Here is a 21,490-nt window from a genome sequence, read left to right on the forward strand (position 1 = left end):
TCGACATAAACTTATTTTCTAACTTTTCCTACTTTAAATTGAAGATTACTCAGCGAACATCTTATAATCTCTTTTCTCCTCTAAATTCTCCAAGTAATTGCTGCCATCAATTTTGCCATGACATTAAATTTTACTCTTTCTCCTTCTCTAGTCTCCTTCTAATTATAATATGTATCACTTTCTTCTTTTTAAATTGCGTAATATAACGTCTACATGCATATGGTTTCTATTACTTCTTAACTTTCTTCGTATCCGCAGTTAATAGTAGCGACGATAAAGTACCGTTCATACCTGTACTTCCTTCCCTATTATTTTCTTCTATTTTCCTTATTGACATCCCGTTTTTTTCCGTTTATTAGTTTCATTAACGTTACATTCTTCCGTCGACCTCAGCCCGTTTCCTTTCTCTGCTCAGAAATTGCAATAGCACGTTCTTTATCCTTAACTCTCGATTATTCTCTTTGTTATAATGCAACATTTCTATTTTTATGCGTTTCTTTAAATGTTTCCGTTCCTTTCTGCACTATCGAATACTTAGATGACAATTCACTGAACCCAATCAATCTACTTCTCTGAGACTTTTTACTTTCTCTCGATCTGTCCATCCCTCGAACTTTCTAACCAGTTCTATAGTGTTGTCAATGGTTTCATATCTAGTTGGGTGTATTTTAAATCTTTTATTTACTTATCTAATAATTATTTTAGTAAATTTTTTATTTATTTTTATTTGTTATTTATTTATTTAAGATACTTCTCAGGTATTTATTTAATTATGTAATATATAAAATATTATAGTAATAGTAATAATGATATTTAATGTTCTGTGGAATGCATATCTGCTACACGTTTATTTGCCATACGTCACTCAACTGTAGCTCTGAACGTTTCCTTGTGATATCATCATGAGGGAGATTGTGCCGCTACTGAGATAAGTTTGCCGCAAAATTTTACCTGATCTCAATTTACATATGCATAGTTTTCGCTCTCTTCGAATCACAAATCAAACACGCGAGATCTCTATCGGAGCGTAAAAATTGCATCTTGTCTAAAGGCGCGATAAGCTCGAGAAAATGAGGTCGAACTAGATCACCCAACGAAGGTCTTAGCCACTACTTATTTCGCTTGTTTGCCGGAGAAAGCTACGCAAATTTGCTAAACGTGTGACTCATGTGAAATCGTTCATGCAAAATACTTGATACTGTGTCACAGCTACATCCGGTGCAATGTGGTCAGAAATATGATTTAGTCACCTTCTCCCTAGATTTCACTTTTTATGTATACGTATATCGTTTCCTTAACGATTCGCCAACTATTTCTATTTATTTAATTTTCTGTACAATGATATGATTAATTGATAGTATTACAGCTATGATTATTCAATTTCAATTATGCCTGGCCAGAAGCCTTTATTTATCTATAGGAACACAATTGAAATAATTTGTATGTAATAAAGGTTAAAATTTTTGATAAATATTCCTTAGAAGTGTAACGAAATGAGAAAAGATTTATATATGTCGGAGATGAAAGGACACCAGAGCCTTCCCTCTGGAACTTCGGGAAAATCCATAAAATTGTAATTAAAGCTTACAGTTGTAATTAAACAATTTGCCGTCACTCTGCCCAATTGTACTTGTTTCCGATTTGTGGTAATAAACTTGGGCTCAAGGCGACCATCAGCCGCCGACCCGACCGTAGCCGCGGTCAACGGGACGGGTGCTTCGTCTAACAAAGGTATGGAGGTATGGATAGTATGACCCTCATTAAAAGAAATACCCATAGAGGTACCTGACAGTAAAATATTCCAACGGTTCCTTCGGACAATGAATACCAGATGTTGAGGCACCTACACGGCACAAGTGCAGTTAGCCTGAGAGCCTGCTATAGAACCTGGGGTTTTTGGTAATTAAGATTGTTCAAACGGACAGGCAGCCTTTGTCCCAAATTGACCAATTGACAGCAACGTCAATTTCCCTTACTTTCGGAACGAAGGCTATACTCGAGGAATCCGATGATCTCGTGTCTTTAGACACATCCCATCATAGTTTTCCTCGGTGGCATCATCGGGACGAAAATTCATTCTTTCTTGCGATCTCATCGACGAAGAGAGTAGCGCCTTACGATCTGTGAGTATTGTGTGAGCAAGTATATCTATCTTACTGAAAATTCTCAACGCGAGAATTGATTGTAATTTCAACAAATAAATAAAAAAAAAAAAAAGTATATCTATCCTCCCGTTGACCGTGGATTCGTTATCGAACCGAAGACCAACGTCACTAGTATCGCACGTGCCCAACCACCGCGGTTGATCGTCGAATCGGTAGTATCCATACTCATATTAACCAACTCGTATACGATGCCAATTCCAATGAAGATCTAGCAAACGCCCACTACTCTATTACTGACGCTTCTCCGACATATATAAAGAAGAGTAATTAGTCAATTTTGGGGAATATGTATGTAGTATCGTGAGTGAGAGGCCTGGGAGTTGGCGGGTGAACCGCGTGGAATGTCGCGAGAGCCGAGGCGTTTGTTTTCGATCGCGTAGTTTTGGAAAGAGGAGCCCTACGTGATCTTGGCCACGAGCGGTTGCCAAGGAACGGGAAAAAAGGAATCAACAAACAGAGTTTGCGAGTGGCGTTGCTGAGAGAGTGTTGATTGCATTTTGTGAAAGTCGAGTCGTTATCTAATTATTTAGTTGTGCTGTTTTCTGTACGTTTGGTGTGAATAGTTCAGGTTGAACAACAATCGTCTTTTTCTGTCCGATTAACATCTGTATCATCCATTCCTTGTAAATATATTATATCACGATATTACATGTATTTACCGAAAATAGCATCGACCTTCTTTTTGTATGTTACACATTGTTAAAATATTAAGGACATGACCAGTTCCACGTATTATCCACGGAAGTTCAAAGCGAGTTGCACTAACGGTCCTCCACCTGTTATTTCTATGGTATAGTCTATTTCAGTGTCCTGTAACAAATGTTGCATAAAGGATTTATAGAAAACTACAGTTGCGTATTATGTAAATTTAAGCGAATAGTAAAACAAATTCATCAAATAAAATAGTATTGTTTACAATTACTGTTTGAAAACTAAGAAACTTTATTTTTAATATCTCATTTAATAATGTCTTGAAAATTTGCAAAACTATATATCAAAATCGATATTATCTAATTAATGTAAAGATATGTTTCAAGAATTGCTATTATTGATTAAAAATTCATTAAATCTGTAGACTTACTAAAAGATGCATGATTAAATATTTATCAACTAGCCCACTATTTATACACTAGCGTGTAGTCGAAATGCAAGATGTTTACTATCAAATTAGTATAGAGTGTGAATAGTAATCATAAATATAAAATTAGTGCTAGAAATAGTTCTAGGAAATATTATGGCTTGTTAGGTCATTATGATTTATTATACTAATAGCTAATTGTACTATTGTATACTAATAGCTACGCGCCTTGTGATCTTTGCCAAATATACAGGGTGGTTGGTAACTGGTGGTACAAGCGGAAAGGGGGTGATTCTACGCGAAAAAAGAAGTCGAAAATATAGAATAAAAATTTTTCGTTCGAGGCTTTGTTTTCGAGAAAATCGACTTTGAATTTTCGCTCGGTACGCGTGCACTTTATTACGTCTCGTTGTAAAGGATCTCACTGTAGATCGTTGTCTCGATGGAAAAATTAAAAAAAAATTAAAAAAAAATTTTTATTCTATATTTTCATTAGAATCACCCCCTTTCCGCTTGTACCACCAGTTACCAACCACCCTGTATATATACATATATTTACACTAAATATATCTTACATCCTATATGTACACTTTCAGCTTTATTAAAACATAATCATGATAATCTGGTCTCATTATAATGCTAATGCAAAATGTTTCGTATGACACAGGTAATATACATATGCATTTACAAAATGGTTCTATAAGTGTTCGAATATTTTCGTAAACTATTCTGTATATGGCCATAAGTCTTCACACACCAATAGTCGCTACTGATATTATAAAGTGCATGAATAATAATAAATAAATAAGTAAATAGATAGATAAACAAATAAATGAATAAAACTTTTGAGAATGAATCACGACATAAGCGTTTCTTCTCTCGTTGAGCTGCCTTTTCACGGTGAGAATTTAGAAGGCAAAATTTATTCGATCATTCGATGAAATACCTTTGAGTGATGTTTTTCGGAACAAGTAGTTTAATTAAAATAATTGCAGAAAAGAAAAGTGTTAGACGACTGGCGAATTTTAATGTTAAAGATCAACTCATATTATTCTTCCTTCTTGATCCACGAATGAAACTTTCACGTTGTACTACATTCTTCGAGACATTATCTCGTTTCGATCAATTTGACCTGCAATTGGTTAATTTAATACGGTGAAACTACTCGATCTATCGACCATCTTGTCACGTAAAATTGATACTTGGATTGTAAGAGAAAAGAAAGCTAAGTCGTAACCCAACTATTAATTTTCCTTTATCGAACTTTATTATAATTTTAGCACTTACAATAATAGAATAACACTGAACCGGAGGAAGGGGGTTGTGCAAGAACAGCGACTAGAGCAAGAACTCCCCGAGCTGGGTGAAGTCGTCTCGGCTTATATACGTTTTGGTTTGAAGATGTTGAGGGGCTCGGTGCAGGTTATGATGTGGAAAAGTGTCCGAGGTCGGGGGTCGATGCCTTATCTATGATGTGGACGAAGGTGTGTCATAGCTTCTGTGTAGGCTATGATGATAAAGTGGTGATGTGTCCAAAGGAGTCAGGGGTCGATGTCTTATCTCTGATGTAGTTTAAGATGTGACTAATGTCACAATCTCGTAGTCGTTGTGTCAATGCCGCACGATTTCAAGCGAGCTATCGAATCTATTAGTAACCTCGATAAGTAGTGTTAAGGATTATATCCCACAATTTTTGGTAATGTTTCGTGCTTAATGTGTCACCATAGTCTATGATATACAATGGCTGAGAAAGATATTTAAACATTTATTATAGAAAATTTGTATAAATATATTATGTATGTACGAAACTTCTTGAAATCTCAATTTTACCAATTATATGAATTTTATTTTCGTAATATAGAATATTTCTAATAAAATGTTTTATAGCTATTATTTAGTATTAAATTTGGGCTTAAACTTCATAAATGACTTTTTTCTACTTAATTCAAAAATTTATAGCGCTACAAAATTACATCTCAAAGAGTAGGTCTACATTTACATTATACAGGGTGGTTGGTAACTGGTAGTACAAGCGGAAAGGGGGTGATTCTACGTGAAAAAAGAAGTCGAAAATATAGAATAAAATTTTTTTTTTTAATTTTTCTACCGAGACAACGATCTACAGTGAGATCCGTTATAACGTACCGCACGCGTACCGAGCGAAAATTCAAAGTCGATTTTCTCGAAAACAAAGCCTCAAACGAAAAATTGTTATTCTATATTTTCGACTTCTTTTTTCGCCTAGAATCACCCCCTTTCCGCTTGCACCATCAGTTACCAACCACCCTGTATAAGTGATGTAATGGAATTATATAAGAGATGTAAACCGAAAGTCGTCCAAAGCCAAAAGGTATGGACTAAGTATAAATAAATAAATAAAAAATACTAAAAATTGTTGGCACATAAATGATAATTTTATTGCATCATCTAACATATTGTGAATTATTCTCTGGAGATATCAGAAATTCGTAGAAATTTGATACGCCTACTTTTATACGCTAAAAATACGAGATTGATGAAGATCATTCTATTAAAAAGAGATTTAAGATGAAAAAAATTGGACAAAATAATTACAAATAGGAGCTATCCTATCATGGTTAAAAATGTACACGAGGTTATTGAGAATATTTATTCGACTAATAATATTAGATAATTAACAAGTTACAACTTTAAGTTACTACATTACAGACTTCTGCTAAATGAACATGTTGCAAATTACAAACTGAGTCATTAATGTTATTATTATAAAAATTAAATGTTATTTAGAAAAATATTAATTTCTAGATTTTCAATTTTACAAGTCACAATAATTTACTTGTAAAATTTTTACAGAGGAGGTTTTAGAAGAATAATCATTTTTATTACATATTAATTTTAAAATTAATGATTGTCTACTAATCATTGAATTTTTACTGATTTCTAACATTTACCTGTAAAGCTTGTTTTATCCCAAAACTTGTTACTGTTATACAGGAGAATTGATTAGTATTAGTAACGTATAACTTATAACTTGTAAATTTTCGTTAATAATATTAGCTCGATTGTGCAAGAGAATCTTAATATTAGAAAAAGGTTGACTACGACAAGTCGAAAACAATATAGACGTATACTTACATATACGTATATGCACATGCATATTGGCCACTGTGGCTGTATGTAAAAAACATAGTCAGACATATCGTATATAATGACGTATCTCGTTGCATTTATCGTGGGAATCACGAATGTAATAACGGAGATACCATCAATGAAGCCGGTCAAAACAATTCTAAGAAAGAGAGAGAGAGAGACAGACAGGTCGGGGAAAGGATTAGCTGCCAATCGATCAAAATTATTAAACAACACATATTTGATACAAATAAGAACAGTAGACAAAATTTATTGTAAAATATGCTACATTTCAAATGTTTTTAAAAAATGATTATTAGTACTTGTTAAGTTATGAAACTTATTAAATAATATTCATAAACCGGAATAGTTAAAATTTTGTAAATTTTTTCAAGGAAAGAATTAGATATCAAAATACATATATATATATCAGTAATAAATAATACACTTTTTAAAGACTTTATTGAATAATTTTAGTTTGAAGAATATGAATTAATTAAATATAGACTATTATTATGGTTAATAATATGTTTAGTAATTATTATATCTATTTAATTATGCCACATATATTTCGATTTTACTTTTCAATTTTGTAAATGGATATAGTTGCTTGCGATTATTTCCAAGGAAAATATTAATTTAATTTCAGTGTATGCATTGTTGTATTATTATACTAATACACAGTGTATGTATACTAGTGGACTAGTACGTAACGTGGATTACTGATATATGGAACAATTTTTAAGCAAATGAATATTTATAAACGAAATAACTACATATTTTTTATAGTAGCAATTAAGTTATTCTCTGTAGTAAAAAATATTAGATTATAAAAAAGTTGGATTTCAAAACAAACACGGCGTGCAAGCAATAGCCATTGTTACTTGACCTCTATCAAACATAGGAGCTCATACAACTCATTGTCGGATGCCAAATTATTTCTCAGTTTCTAAAAAACAGATGCAGATAAAATATATCCTATTCTCTTTCCTGGATAATAAACTATACGATAGAGAAAACGTTATCAAAATCTGTTCAGTTCAGTTTTTACGTGCCAAATTTAGTTCTTTGGGTTCCAAAGCTTACGCTGTTTCTGGATGACTATCTTCTTTATTTTATCCAGACACAACCTTTTACTGCTTTATTATGTATATAAATACAGCATTATCATAGTACATAAATAAATATTTCGTTTAATAAATTCAGAGTATTTAAATTTCAGATTTCAAATTTGGAGTATTACAATTTTATATTATTTTTAAATAATTAAATTAATTATAATTACTTAAATTTTAAATAAGTATATCGTTACAAAATGGATGTACTTATAGCGTAGGTACATATATATAAAAATATAATCTTTGAATATTAAAAATAAAGTCTTAGAATAGAAAATAATCAATGGTTATCATTTTAAATTCAGTCACTTAAAACAAAATTTTTATTTAAATTAATAAGAAAGTTGATAAAACAATTATATCCATGCAAAATATATGCAAACATAAATAAAGAATAGTACAAATAAAAGAAGTCTCTGCATTGTTTTCTATCATAATGGAAAATTGTCTAATTTATCTAATTTATCTACTTCTGTCTTTTCAAATATAAGATCTGAATATATTTCTATCACAAATCCTAGTCAATGTCTCTATGTATGCATATGTTTGTATGTTTATACGTTTGTGAGATATGTTTATAAGCGAAATTAGTAAAGTAGAAAATAACTGTCTTTATTATCTGTTGGACATCTAGTATGTTTCTTATTATCTGTTGATAAATCGAAAGAATGTGAGATGTAATAAGAATTATGTGTGTAATTAAAAAAAATATCTTTATTTTAATATCTTAATCGATTTGCTCAATTTAATCATTTTAATGCACTTGCTCGTATGTTTACATAATACTCCAAAAGTCGAAAAATCATTTTCATTCTTTTTCATTTCACAATATCATATTTAAAATAGATATACATATATCTATAGTTACAATTTAAAATTAAACAAACAAATTAAAAGAATAGAAGAAACAATATATACTGTGTAATCTTTAATATGATTGTAAACTGAAAACTAAGAATACGATATACATAAAAATTAGCGCACTTAACTTAAACATGCAACCGGAAGTAAGAAGCGCTCATTACGAAAAACGATTTATTTTAAAACAATGGAAACAATCGATTACATTGACTGATCGCTCAACTAACATTTTATACAAAATTTTGTTTAGTCATAAACCAAATATTGTTGTTTACTACATAATGATATTATTAAAAGAATAGATATTATAACGTTTCAATATTGTACGAATATAAAGTTAAATCATATAGCATAGATTCAGAAAATTAATCTATTTTGAATTATACATACATATATTATACAGACAATCATAATACAGACAAAATCTGTACTCCGAACTTTATATAGAGAAATTTTTAAAACTTAATCTTCACAATAATCTATATTATGAAATATTCTTTTCTTTTAATTATTTTATGAAAATTAAAAAAACATGTACAATGGTTACAAATAGTATTTGCACTTATCTTTATTTTCCAACGAAGCATTTTTCTTACCAGGTTCTGTGCATTTCATTTCAAAATACCATTAAATAGTGCGAAATTTAATATACCTATGGACCTAACTAATTATACAGTATGTAAATGCTATTATAAATACAATGGTGTGCAAATAGATTTTTGTCGACAACTGTATATGTTACTTACAACAAAATAAACGAAATGGATATAGCCGATACAGGTTATAAAATGTCGATAATGTATCAACCGACCCCAAGCTGTTACAGCGCTATCTGTAGACAGAATATAAAATTATAGACTTTTTTTGAATGAAAGCGTTCTTAATATTTTATCTACGAGATTCATACTTACAAACGTTACATATACTTATTATTAATAACGCGCTTATGCGTGATTTGCGTGTGAGTGCATGTTATTGTATGCGTATGAATGTATGTACGTACAATACATGTTGTACACAGTGCACATATACATATATATACATATTTACACACACACACACACACACACACAAATGTATATATCTTTTCTCTACCCTGTTAAAATATTTATAAATATTTACATGGTTTATCATATTATTATCAGAATATTATAGGTCTTTAGATTAGAATTAGCAATTAATTAATTACTAATTAGTAATGTATAATATAATTTTAGGGTACAAACAAAAGTCTATTACGGACTATGAAAAAAATGTTATATGTTAAGAAAATAGACATTTACTAATTGCAATACTGATACATGTAGTGAAATGAGGTACGTTTCGAACACTCATAATTCAATAAAGAATAAGAAATAAGGAAAGCTTTTTTAAAAAGAGATAGCAATACCACACGCCAACTTTAAGGCAGCGAACGCATACGATGTGTCACGTGGGCAGGCGCGACAAGCGCATATTCCAGAGAAACCTGGCGCCCTGGTGGCGGTCTTTGGGGCGGCCATATTTTCTCTCGTGGATTTTAGTCACGAAGGTGGTGGTTCGCTGACAATTTCTGGGATGCGCCGTTTGAAGACATTCTCGCGTGTTTTTTACTCATAAATAAGTGATCAGTGCCCATCATGGCTAAGCGGAGTAACAATTTGAGTGGAAGACGGTCGTCGTCGCATAATACGAAGCCCTACGATGCAAACAATGTGAGTAATATCTCCTTGGCACGAGTCTGCCGCGACAGAAACGAATTTGCCTCACATCCAACGGTTCTTCGCGCCTTACCGCTTAAATTAGACCTCCCAACGAATTTGCTTTATGTACCAACCTCTTTTCAGTCTACCTTTTGCATGACTTATGTTTTCCTAAAGTGCTATTTCAACGGACCTGGACGACGTCACGGTTATGTGAATCCACTCGATAACCTCAATCTTTCCCATACTAAGTAGATACTACAATACTTCGCTCATGAGATACCTATCAAGACGCATATAACATATAACCTTGAAACGTGATTCCTTACCAGGAAAATCTTGAGGAATGTATTAAGCGAATCAATTCTCGTAAATTTATCACTCTGTCAGCTTAAAGAAATTTAAATGTTACCATTTGCATCTAGTATGTATGCGAAAAAGACACGCGTGACGTTGGAAAATCACGTTTTGCGCAAATTCATGCAATATCTTGTAATCTTTTCTGAAGATCATTTCTTTTTTTTCTAATGATAATGTTCGTTTAATTCAATCGATTTAAGTAAATATGCAACTTAATCTGCTTTCGGTCGAATTATTTTAACCTCAATTTCTAAGAATGACTTTTTATGTATTTTAATTGTTATTATGTTTACGCAACTACACATGTTAGTTTGACGAAATATTTATAGATGAATCTTATATCTTAATAACCAATTTTTCATCTCTAATTCTGTGTATATTTGTTAGAATTATTATCTAACAAGTATATTAAATGAAATATGACTACATATGATACAAACATGTATAATGTAAATAAATAATTTCATTTTATTTAATATAAGTATATATATACATATAACTTCTTTCCTTTATGTAATTTATATTCCATTTATTAATATTTTTTATTATGTTTATCATAATACTACACAATTAATATTATATATATGAATATTATAACATATGTACTACTTAATATTTCTTTTTTTTTTTCCTTGAGGAAGGGAAAATGCTATTACACATACCCAGTGACTGAGTATATAGAATTCAGCGGATGGAATCGCCATATCCACTAAAAACCCCACCTCTATCCGTTCCTCTTATGATACAGGAACCAACCCCAGAACCGCCTTTCGACATTACTTCAGGGTTGGCCTTAGTGTGTATCCCTCACTAGTTTAGTCTTCTTAATTCAGTCTACTAGCTTGTCTTTTCCTCCTCTCCACAATCATCTCTTGCACTTGTCTTTCTTGCATGATCTTCCTAGAAAACGCTTGAAACCTAGTCCTATTGTTCTCTTTCTTGGTTACTGCCTCTATCAAATTTTCCACCATAAGTGACATGCTAACGTAGCTTTCAAATTCAATCCTCTCGTAAATCCACCCAGGGCAGTGGAACAACGCATGCTCGAGTGATCCTCCTTACTAATCGTCTTTCGATACACACTTAAAAGTTAAAGGAGGTTAAAAAAGTACAACCATTAGAAATTAATTTCCTCGTCCAATTGTCACTTCTATAAAAACTCCATTCGTCTCTCTACTTTTCGTCAATGCGTTCTTTCACCGCCCTCATTCTATCCACAAAATTTGAGGTATCTCCTGCTCTGGAATGGGTCTCATACTGTTCCTGTTGATAACTCCTTTTAAATTCATACATATACTATTTAATATCTATGCATTTATTTCCTTTATATTTCAGTCTTTTGTAAAAAAAGTAGCAACAAAAGTGACTGATCTTTTACCACAAAGGTTGTGGATTAGTAAGTGGTTTAATACATCTCAAAATGATGAAGATATATTAGAGGACAATGGAAATCCTGAAGAGGTTGAATCAGAAGAAGATGTTCAAAAACCTCCACCGATAAAACGACCATGTATTCGTATGGATGTTTCTCATCCACCTGGTACATTTTCAATTCAACCAAGAACTAAATCAACAATTAACAAAGCCAGTCCATCTAAGCAACAATATTTCATTCATGATGAAACGGTAATATATAAAAATGTTGTTAATTTGAACATATCTTCTTCAATTAATGATTTTATAGAATGAAGATTTTTCTAAACCTGCAATGGCTGGACCAAGCGGGATGAGCCATTTAGTATCTTCTACACCTGCAACACAATCAGATATTAGAAACATAGCACCACAGAGGTCGGAATTAAATTCATTAGTTGCTACTACAAATAATGGAACTACAAATGGTATGGATGATAATTCTGAATCCAGTGAGAGCACTAGCTGTTGCAGTTCTCTTATTCCACAAACTAATAGACAAGAAGCTCCATCAAATGTCTCTTACAGCTCTCCATTCTCTAAAAGAAAAAGGTTTAATAATGACAAATTAAATTTCAGTAAGTAAACTTTATCTTCTTTGTGATTTTATATTTAATAAGAAATATTTTTTCATGTTTAAATATGTCAAAAATATATCATTTCCTCTTTTAAAAATATAAATTCTTATTCAAGATATATTTTAATATACAAATTTTTTTTAGCCGGCCATATACAGTCTCCAAGATCTTTATTTTTAGATAATACCCGAGATTCCTTAAGTAGTCGTAGACCAAGCTTTAATGCATCAATCATGACAAACACGCAGGATCGTGCATCTGCCTTGGCATCTCCTTTTTACAGTGGAAATACCACTTTTGGTGGAGCAAATGCAGCTGGTCTTTATAAACGAGGACGTAATTTGTTTAATAGTTCAAATGAGGTATGTGTTATTAATTTTAAATATTGTTCTTTAACTACTTTCAGTATTATTTATGGTATATTAATTGCTACTAATTTCAGATTCAACTTCAAGTTCCTAAAAGAACAAGTGTTGAAGTAAAACCATCTAATACAGATTCATCTGGTATGAGTCAAACTGCTAAAAAAATATTGGAAGCATTAGAACATTTTTCATCGCCAATAACTGATGCTAAAAAAATTCCATTAAAAATGATGAATAATATATCACCAACAAATAAAAAGAGATCGAGGGAGGAAATGACGTCAACAACTAAAGTTGGATTACGTCATTTAACTCGCGAATTAACTGTACCAACCATACCCGATATATTAAAATTGAGACGGCGGCAAAAATTACAAGATACGACAGCTGCAGCTAGAAAAATTGTTTCGGCACGGAGCGAACCACCGCCTCCTCAAGAATATCATCTCAGGTGAATATATAATTATTATTTATTCAAAATATTGGTATTTGCCAAATAAACATTGGTAATCATTAAATATACAGTCATAATATATGTAATTTCTTTTGTACAGGACACAAATTGATGAAGATTCAAAACATCATGGAAAAATTAAAACCAAAGCAGCAAATCTTGAGCAAGAAGATACAGTTGAACCAGTTAATTTACCAAACATACCTTTACCTATATCTTCTTTACCTAATTTCAACTTTATGTCATCTACTAATACAAATATAGGAGACAAATCTAATACAGGCGAAGAAGATACCTTCACATTTGCAAGTCCTATAAAAGTAACAAATACCACAAAGAACTTAAAATCTATCAATAATTTCACATTTAGTAGCCCAATTAGTGCTGATAAGGAATCAGTTGATAAATCTAGTAATTCAGATTCTCCTTTAAAGAGAGTTGGTGTCAAGTCCACTTCATCAAATGACTATGTACCCCCTGTAACACAAAATTTTATTTGGTCTGGTTCATCTACAGCTCCTAGACTAAAAGAAAAGATGAAGAATAATGATAAAACTATTCCTATTACTTCAAATGAATTAAAATCAGGAAGTGTTATGGATATTCTTTGCTCTAAATCTAGTACAACAAAAGCTGAAAAATCAGATGAATCAAAGACGCAGTTAGAGTCAAACAAAGAATCTACCAATAATAAAACAAATGCAATTGACAAAGTTATTATTGAATCTGTTAGAAATGTACAATCCAATATACAAGATACTTCAATTATGTGGGAATGTTCTGAATGTTTGTTTAAGAATAACAATTCTGAAACACAATGCTTTGCTTGCAAGATTACTAGACCCAGTTTTAAAGATAAGAAGACTTCTGAATTGTCAATATCAAGCAATGTCAGTGAATCAAAAACTACAGCAAATGATAATTTTGGCTCGCAGTTTAAACTTTCAAGTAATCAGTGGGAATGTACATCATGTTTTGTAAGAAATAAACAAACTGATACTAAGTGTGCTGCGTGTAGTGCACTAAAACCAGATACAAAGCAAGAGACGAAGTCTGGGAACTGTCCTAAATGTAGGTTAAATGATTCTGAAAACCCAACTATGTGTACTTTTTGCAATACATCTAAATCAAGTATATTAAAAATGAGTGTACAAGACAGTACGAATCCTACAGATAACACAAATATTTCTGTATGTCAGAATATAATCAATGCATCAATTGATGAAAATGAAGATATGGATAAATTAAACTCAAACAAGGATACATGGGAATGCCCTTGCTGTATGGTTAGAAATCTCATCTCTATTGATTCTTGTCCATGTTGTAATACAGCTAAGCCTAGTACTGGGATTGCTACTAAGAATGCCTCTCCTTTATTTTCAAATGGATTTGGAGATAAGTTTAAAAAACCTGAAGGTGCATGGATTTGCAATACTTGCATGCTGCAAAATGAAACAAAAGTTACTACATGTATAGCTTGTGGTGATACAAAGCCAGGCTCAACAAAACCAGATAATTCTACTTCTACAAATACTAATTCTAATTTACAATTTAATTTTGATATGCCTGCAAATACTAGTGGTTTTAAATTCGGTATTGACAAAGCTGATCAAGAAAAGACTGATACTACAATATCTACAAATGGTTTTAAATTCGGTGAAAAACAACAAAGTAATCAAACAGGTCAATTTACATTTGGTATTCAAAAGGAAGATACGAAAACAAGTGAAGTACAGAAATCTGATAATAATGTCTCTTTGACCTCAGGAAGTGGTTTTGGAGTTCCAAATAAAGTAAATAATGCTGAAAAGACTGATGTAAAACAAGATTCAGATAACGTGGGAAAAAGTTCAACACCACTATTTTCATTTGGTATAGCTAAGAGTGAAAATGGAACAATAGAAAGTGATAAGCAGATTGTAAATGTAACAACTTCTACATCAATTGCACCTACCTTTACATTTAATATGCCTAAGCCTAGAATTGAACAAACAGACATAAAAGAAGAAAAACAAACTCCTTTGCTGGAAAGTACTGTGGCAGGAGCTTCAAAGCCAAACATAGAAGCTATCGAATCTACTACTACTAATACAAATACATTACCTTCAGTAACTCAAAGCAGTATACAAGAACCTAAATCAACTGCTGCATTTTCTTTTGTTGTACCAAGTAGCACAAGTACAATTACTAGTAGTGCTTCTACAACTGTGGTATCAAGTCTTCCATCTTCTACTCAATCTTCCTTTACATTTCTTGAATCAAAATCAACTACGCAAGCACCAGCTGTACCAACATTTGGACAGATATCAACATCAGCTCCTACTTCTAATTTATCTAATACCTTTACATTTGGGAACAGTGAAACAAAGGAAGAATCCTCAATAACTAAAACTTTTAGTACATTGCCAAATGCCTCTCCTGGAAGTTCATTATTCTCAAGTATTTCTAGTGCTCCATCGCTGTTTGGCAATAATGATACAAAAACTGTACCAGCATTTGGACAAACTTCAACTGAAGATAACAAACAACCTGCATTTGGTGCTGCAAATACAAGTAAATCCTCGACTTTTGTAGTACCAGGAAATAAAGTACCAATATTTGGTAATACGGAAAATAAACCTAAAATTTTTGGTTCAACTGATCCAAAATTAAGTGTATTTGGAAACACAGATAATAAACCAACATCTTTATTCAATCCATCACTCCAAGCACAAACTGCAACACCAGTCTCTTTTGGCGCACCGTCAGCTACATCAACACTTTTTGGATCATCTGCTACACCCGTTTTTGGTAATAATACTGCTTCGACGTTTACTACTGAGTCAACACCTAACATATTTGGATCTACCTCAAAGTCAAATGAAACTAGTACACCAAATTCAAACATATTCACGTTTGGCACTACTCCTGCTCAACCAATAGCGAAACCAGCAACTGGATTTAATTTTTCTACAAATACTAATCCTGCAGAATCAACTCAGAAACCATTATTTACGTTTGGTAGCCATTCATCTGCCCAGAAAAACGCTAATTTATTTGGGAATACATTCAATAATCCTGCATCAACTAATTCTTCTGGCTTTCTATTTAATGCACCTAAACCGGAAGCATCAGCATTTGGTCAACCTACAGCAACAAATCCAATTTTTGGTGCATCACAACCTGGTACACAGAATCAAGCGTCGTCGTCGTTCTCGTCTACTCCTTCAAATACAGGATTTAATTTCGGATCTACAGCACCTGTTGTTACGTCAGGCGGTTTTAATTTTGGTACTGTAAGTATACTAAAGTACAAGATGTCAAGATGTCTTGAACAAGTTGAATTTAATTAGAATTAAATTTTAATAATTAATTTGTTTAGGCATCTGCTTCTACACCATCTGCAGGATTTAATTTTAATGCTCCCGGTACTACACCAACATTTGATCCGAATACTCCACCAACATTTAACTTCACTGGTGGTAATGCACCTGTAGCATTTAAGTATGTATAAATTATACAAAATTATTCATCATGTTAATTACAAGAATTGTTTGTTATATATTATCATATTTTATTTCAGAGCAATACCTACTCAAACTCCACAACGGAAGTTCAAAAAAGCCATTAGAAGAATGCGGTAGAGGGCAAGTAACACACGACCATAGTTACACATACACTCGGACGCATTTTTTTATATATATCTCATGCAACCGCGTGTATGAATATGTTTTTGAATATATGCTTAAGTTACGGTATGATGCAATGAAAATATACCAACCATCAATGGTTACATCAATGTGGTGGTATACCAAGCATTTTATGTAATATATTAATTTGTCAATAGGATATGCTTGCGTACAGCCACTTGTGTTCTACAGGATCTGTAAATTATAAATTATTTAAATTATACAATAATAACGAAAGATACTTTGATGTTGGCATGAAGCCATTTTTGAAACTATGACAGATCATACATAATCTGCCATCGCATTACTAATACCTTGCCCAAACAAGACACTATGTGTGCGTATTGACGTGACAAATTAATTTGCTGAAAGAATACCTCGATAAAGAAACCTAACAAAGCACTAAATACATGCAATTTATTGAGGATAACAAGTGGGAGTGTATCCCTCAGGTAAGTATAAATCATTCACAACTCGTAACAATACTTTTGTAACTGAGAAGCAAGAGGGACTAAATAGTGCCGAAATACATTAATTAAAAATTATTTTTTGTAATGAAAGAAACATTGTAATGACTTGTAATGGCTTTATTCTTATATTTGTATGTAAAAACAATCATCCGTACCTGACTACTTATTTTTAATGTATTCAGTATACACAATTTTACATAGTCAGGTACACAATCTTGAAGGAGCTTAATGAATGAGAAATATATGGTTATCAACAGAATTCTTTTATTCATTTTCTCTATAAATTTTGACACGTTACGAGTATTGTGAATTGATTGAATATCAATGAAGTCCCACTGCGTATAGACATTAATTATATTTTCATTAGAATTGTGCGGACAGTTCTACAGTCTTTGTAGTACTAGTCCAAGAAAAATGTATCATAAAAGAAAATGGCATTCGGATAGTACAAACTCACGATTACTGAACGATTGCATTGAGTAGTCGAAATTGTATATTTTTTTTATATATTGAATGAACTAATTCTATAAGAATATACTGAATGCCATTTTAATAGAATTAAATTATAGTAATGTTGCGTGTTTTACCATAGAATGAATGGAAAATGAATCAAGAAGTATGTTGAATGGAAATAAATTATTATGGGGCTTCTAAAGAGTTACTTTTTCTTTTGTTACTAAATTGAATGTATTTTTATAGTAAGTTTCTGAAATTGTTATTAACTTTGTATATTATTGTTGCTTCTACTATGTATATCATGAAAACGTATCACTCTGTATTACAGTAAAACTAAATATATTACAATAAAATTCATAGAGATAATATTACAAAATTACACATAAATTTCAAAAATTGTAGATACTTATTTTTAAGTCAAATAATTTCCTTTTTTTAAGATTCACTTATTTCTTTGACAGCATTTTTACATTTTAATTGCAGTGTTTGTGAAATAACAGATTTTTACAATGAGTGCAGTTTAGCCTAGAGTGATATTAAAGTAAATGTAAGTATAGGAAAGTTGTTTTCAAAATATTAAAAAGCCATAAAAGTAACTATTACATTTGGAAGTCCCTAAATACAGAAAGTAGTTAGTTGACGTGTTAATGATTAATGAATTAATATGAAATCATGCACGTCCTATTTAAGATTAGGATAGTTATATCTATAATGTTGGCTTAAAATTGACAGTAGCCAAGAATAACTCGGCACAAGACCCACCTTCTGCCATAGTAGATATATAGGTACAAAACAACTCTGTTACATATTGTTACTTTATATGTTGTGTAATATTTACATTGTAGGTTTTAAGGCGTTTTTAATTTCTGCATATATAACAAAGAAGCCTTGATTTCATGTTGATAATTTACAAATTGCATACTCTGCAAATACCCTTCGTAGTTGTTACCTATAATACTAGAATAGTATTGCTAAGTATGTAAAAAAATGTATCAACATAATTAATCAATATTTCTTTGTATAATTGTATAATTAAAATTACAATTAACCTACCGTTTAATCGTAGAACAAAATCTATAACAATTCAGTAATTGAAATAAACTAGTTAATACTTACAGTACCTCTTAATGTTATCCTTTGTATAAAAAAAATCTGATCTACGAAGGGTTCTTCCGCACATAGTTATATTGTTTAACTTAAGGAATTATAGCTTTGTATAATTACCAGCTGAAATACTAACCAATGGTAAAGTGAGGCTGCGCTGAGATATGTCTATGCTGCTGTCTTACACTGTGAACATTCTCTGTCGAGGCTGTGTCGTCCATTTGTCTATCCTTAGACAAATTTCCAAATTAATGAATATATCAAATGCTGCCTGAAAGAGGCAATACCTTTGTAATAAATCTCGTATATGGCCTTAAAAAACATAACGAGCGCGTGACGTATATGTATTAACGATTGTACAGCAAATCATATTGGAATTGTTTTGTAGCAGTTTGTACTCTCCATTGCAATGTGTTTGCATAAATACTTGAAGAGCACTACATTAAAATCGTTCAACAATAGATATGTAACATCTCGTGACTCATAGAATTTGTCTTTGTATTTATTCTAAATATTATAAGTTTAAAATTACTTCTATAAAATTATGTATTAATCCTTGAATTAATTACATTTTGATTGTAACAATTCAATTATTATTATTATAATTATTTGTAAAGTAAAAAAATATGTAATAATCATATGATAAAGATAAGAAATTTATCTATAAAAAAAATAATTATTCATAAATTGATAATACATTTTTTAACAAAATGTACAAAAATCCTGTGAGTTATGAGATGTAAAAGAATGAGTCAAATGTTCTGAGGCCTTATTATAATCTTAGTCCATGAAAATTATGTATTGTACTGAATTTACATGAATATCTGTAATGATTATATTGAGAATGTATTAATTAATGATCTAATGTTCACAAATGGGAGAGTTTGTTATGAAATAAGTCCAATGACTGCCTGTAATTAAATAAAATGTACATGGGAGAATGTTCACTGTATGCTTCAGGTGCTATGGAGATGTTATAACATTCTCATGACATGTTAGATAATATTGTGAAGGAGTATTGGTGTTTCTCAACCGATAAACCATTTATAATTCAATAATTTTTACTCGCACAAACAAAGCATGGAAATACAGATAAAAACAGAAATACTTATTAAGTGGTAAATATTTTATTTAAAGAGAAACATGAAGGGGCAAAGATGTATTTGATTCATTGAAAAGTACGTAATAAGCACAAGATTATAATTAAAATAGTAATGTACATTACATAGGATGGAACTAGCATCTATTTACGAAACGAATGTATAAATGTAATTATGACGAGTGAAAAACTCGATAGCCTCATATTGTATAATTTATTGAATAAATGTGACGTTGCTTTAACGCGTAACATTTGCGATGACGAGGGCTATTGAGCTCGCGTTGAGAAACACCGTGAATAGGATACATTCGCGTTAACATTACTACCATTATTATTCTTAATACTATCCTCCACTGTATTCATAATAGCTATACTATACAGTACTAGGATATATGAAAAATATCAATTGAAAACAATGTTTAATTTTGGTTTACATTTTTATTTTGTAGCTAGTAAAATAAAGATTTTAGGAGGGCATTTAGATAATGATGCGAACCAAGGAGTTTTTAACTATGTACAATTAACGTATAATGTAATTACACTATAAACTTTAATTTTCTTTTTAGCAAATAATATATGCGAGGACAAAAAAATGCGCGTAGTACTTCGTAAAAACCCTTTGGTTCACATAAAGAAAGTAATCGAAAAACGAATGTTAGAATTCAATCGCAATCTTGAATTCTTAGATCAAATGTATTTGTTTCATGATTACATTTCACGTTGCTTTTTATTTCTATAAGTATCAAGCTCACTCCTTAACAGTTCCTCAAAGAAAATATACAAAATAAGAAATCCATACTATAACTTACTCTAATATTCGTGGTTTTAACATCCTGATATATATATATATATATATATATATATATATATATGTCTGTTCTATACGTTTTTTTAGTAAAAAATATCTTATTTTAGTTACGTGGTATATCTCAACTCACAATACAAAAAAAGTAAGCAAAAGTATCTTCTTTGAACAAAATTAGAGTGGGCAAAGTATATAAATATTTTTTTCATAATTCAAAAATTTTACAAAATCAAGTAATTATAAATTAGATTAATTCTACACAATTCTATACAAAGTAGCCCGGTTATTACTAATTAAAGGTTCCAATTCATTATCATGTCACATTGTCTACTATAAAATCTACGTATTCAGTTTTCGCTTACAAGAGCTATACAATTATACAACATTAAGTCATTTTCTTATGTGGTACAGCTGTATGAGGAGTTTATGCAGAAAATAAAAATTATTTAAGATTGAGATACACTGAGTGTTTGACTTATTTAACCTGATTTTGGCACACTCTGCGCAATCTGTGTTTGTAATGCAGTGTTAAGGTGCTTTCAAAAGACTGAAAATAAGTAACATATATTAGGTTATTGTAAACCTTTAAAATTATTTACAAATTTTATACAAGTTTCAATTTCGTCCACTAAAAATTTTAGTTGTATATAATTATTTTTCTTTTAATATTAATATATTAAGGACAAATTTTAAATAGGAAAAAAGA

The 21,490-nt window shown here is 31.1% G+C and overlaps 1 protein-coding gene and 1 long non-coding RNA gene across 6 annotated transcripts; one reads left to right on the forward strand and one right to left on the reverse strand.

The window, feature by feature from the left end:
- Positions 1 to 2,778: 2,778 nt before the first annotated feature.
- On the reverse strand, positions 2,779 to 10,571 carry LOC126866915 (uncharacterized). 3 transcript variants are annotated; one of them, XR_007690085.1, is made up of 4 exons: positions 10,147 to 10,436; positions 9,721 to 10,008; positions 9,077 to 9,162; positions 2,779 to 2,975 (listed from the first exon to the last, which is right to left on the reverse strand). It is a non-coding gene; the product is annotated as an uncharacterized LOC126866915 (long non-coding RNA). The 3 variants fall into 3 exon arrangements; XR_007690087.1 differs by lacking the exon at positions 2,779 to 2,975 and having other exon boundaries at positions 8,164 to 9,162; positions 10,147 to 10,270; positions 10,342 to 10,571; XR_007690084.1 differs by lacking the exon at positions 2,779 to 2,975 and having other exon boundaries at positions 8,164 to 9,162.
- Positions 9,876 to 21,240, forward strand: LOC126866376 (nuclear pore complex protein Nup153). Of its 3 annotated transcripts, none has more exons than XM_050619883.1 (8): positions 9,876 to 10,024; positions 11,708 to 11,998; positions 12,057 to 12,363; positions 12,508 to 12,725; positions 12,806 to 13,179; positions 13,283 to 16,457; positions 16,544 to 16,665; positions 16,745 to 21,240. In XM_050619883.1, exons 1-8 carry the CDS (start codon positions 9,950 to 9,952, stop codon positions 16,803 to 16,805), a joined length of 4,623 nt encoding a protein of 1,540 aa, XP_050475840.1. In that variant the 5' UTR covers positions 9,876 to 9,949; the 3' UTR covers positions 16,806 to 21,240. The 3 variants fall into 3 exon arrangements, with proteins under 3 accessions (XP_050475840.1, XP_050475858.1, XP_050475849.1); XM_050619901.1 differs by having other exon boundaries at positions 12,544 to 12,725; XM_050619892.1 differs by lacking the exon at positions 9,876 to 10,024 and adding an exon at positions 10,973 to 11,600.
- Positions 21,241 to 21,490: the final 250 nt, after the last annotated feature.

Source organism: Bombus huntii, chromosome 1 (genome assembly GCF_024542735.1).
Source record: "Bombus huntii isolate Logan2020A chromosome 1, iyBomHunt1.1, whole genome shotgun sequence".
Classification (NCBI taxonomy): Eukaryota; Metazoa; Arthropoda; class Insecta; order Hymenoptera; family Apidae; genus Bombus; species Bombus huntii.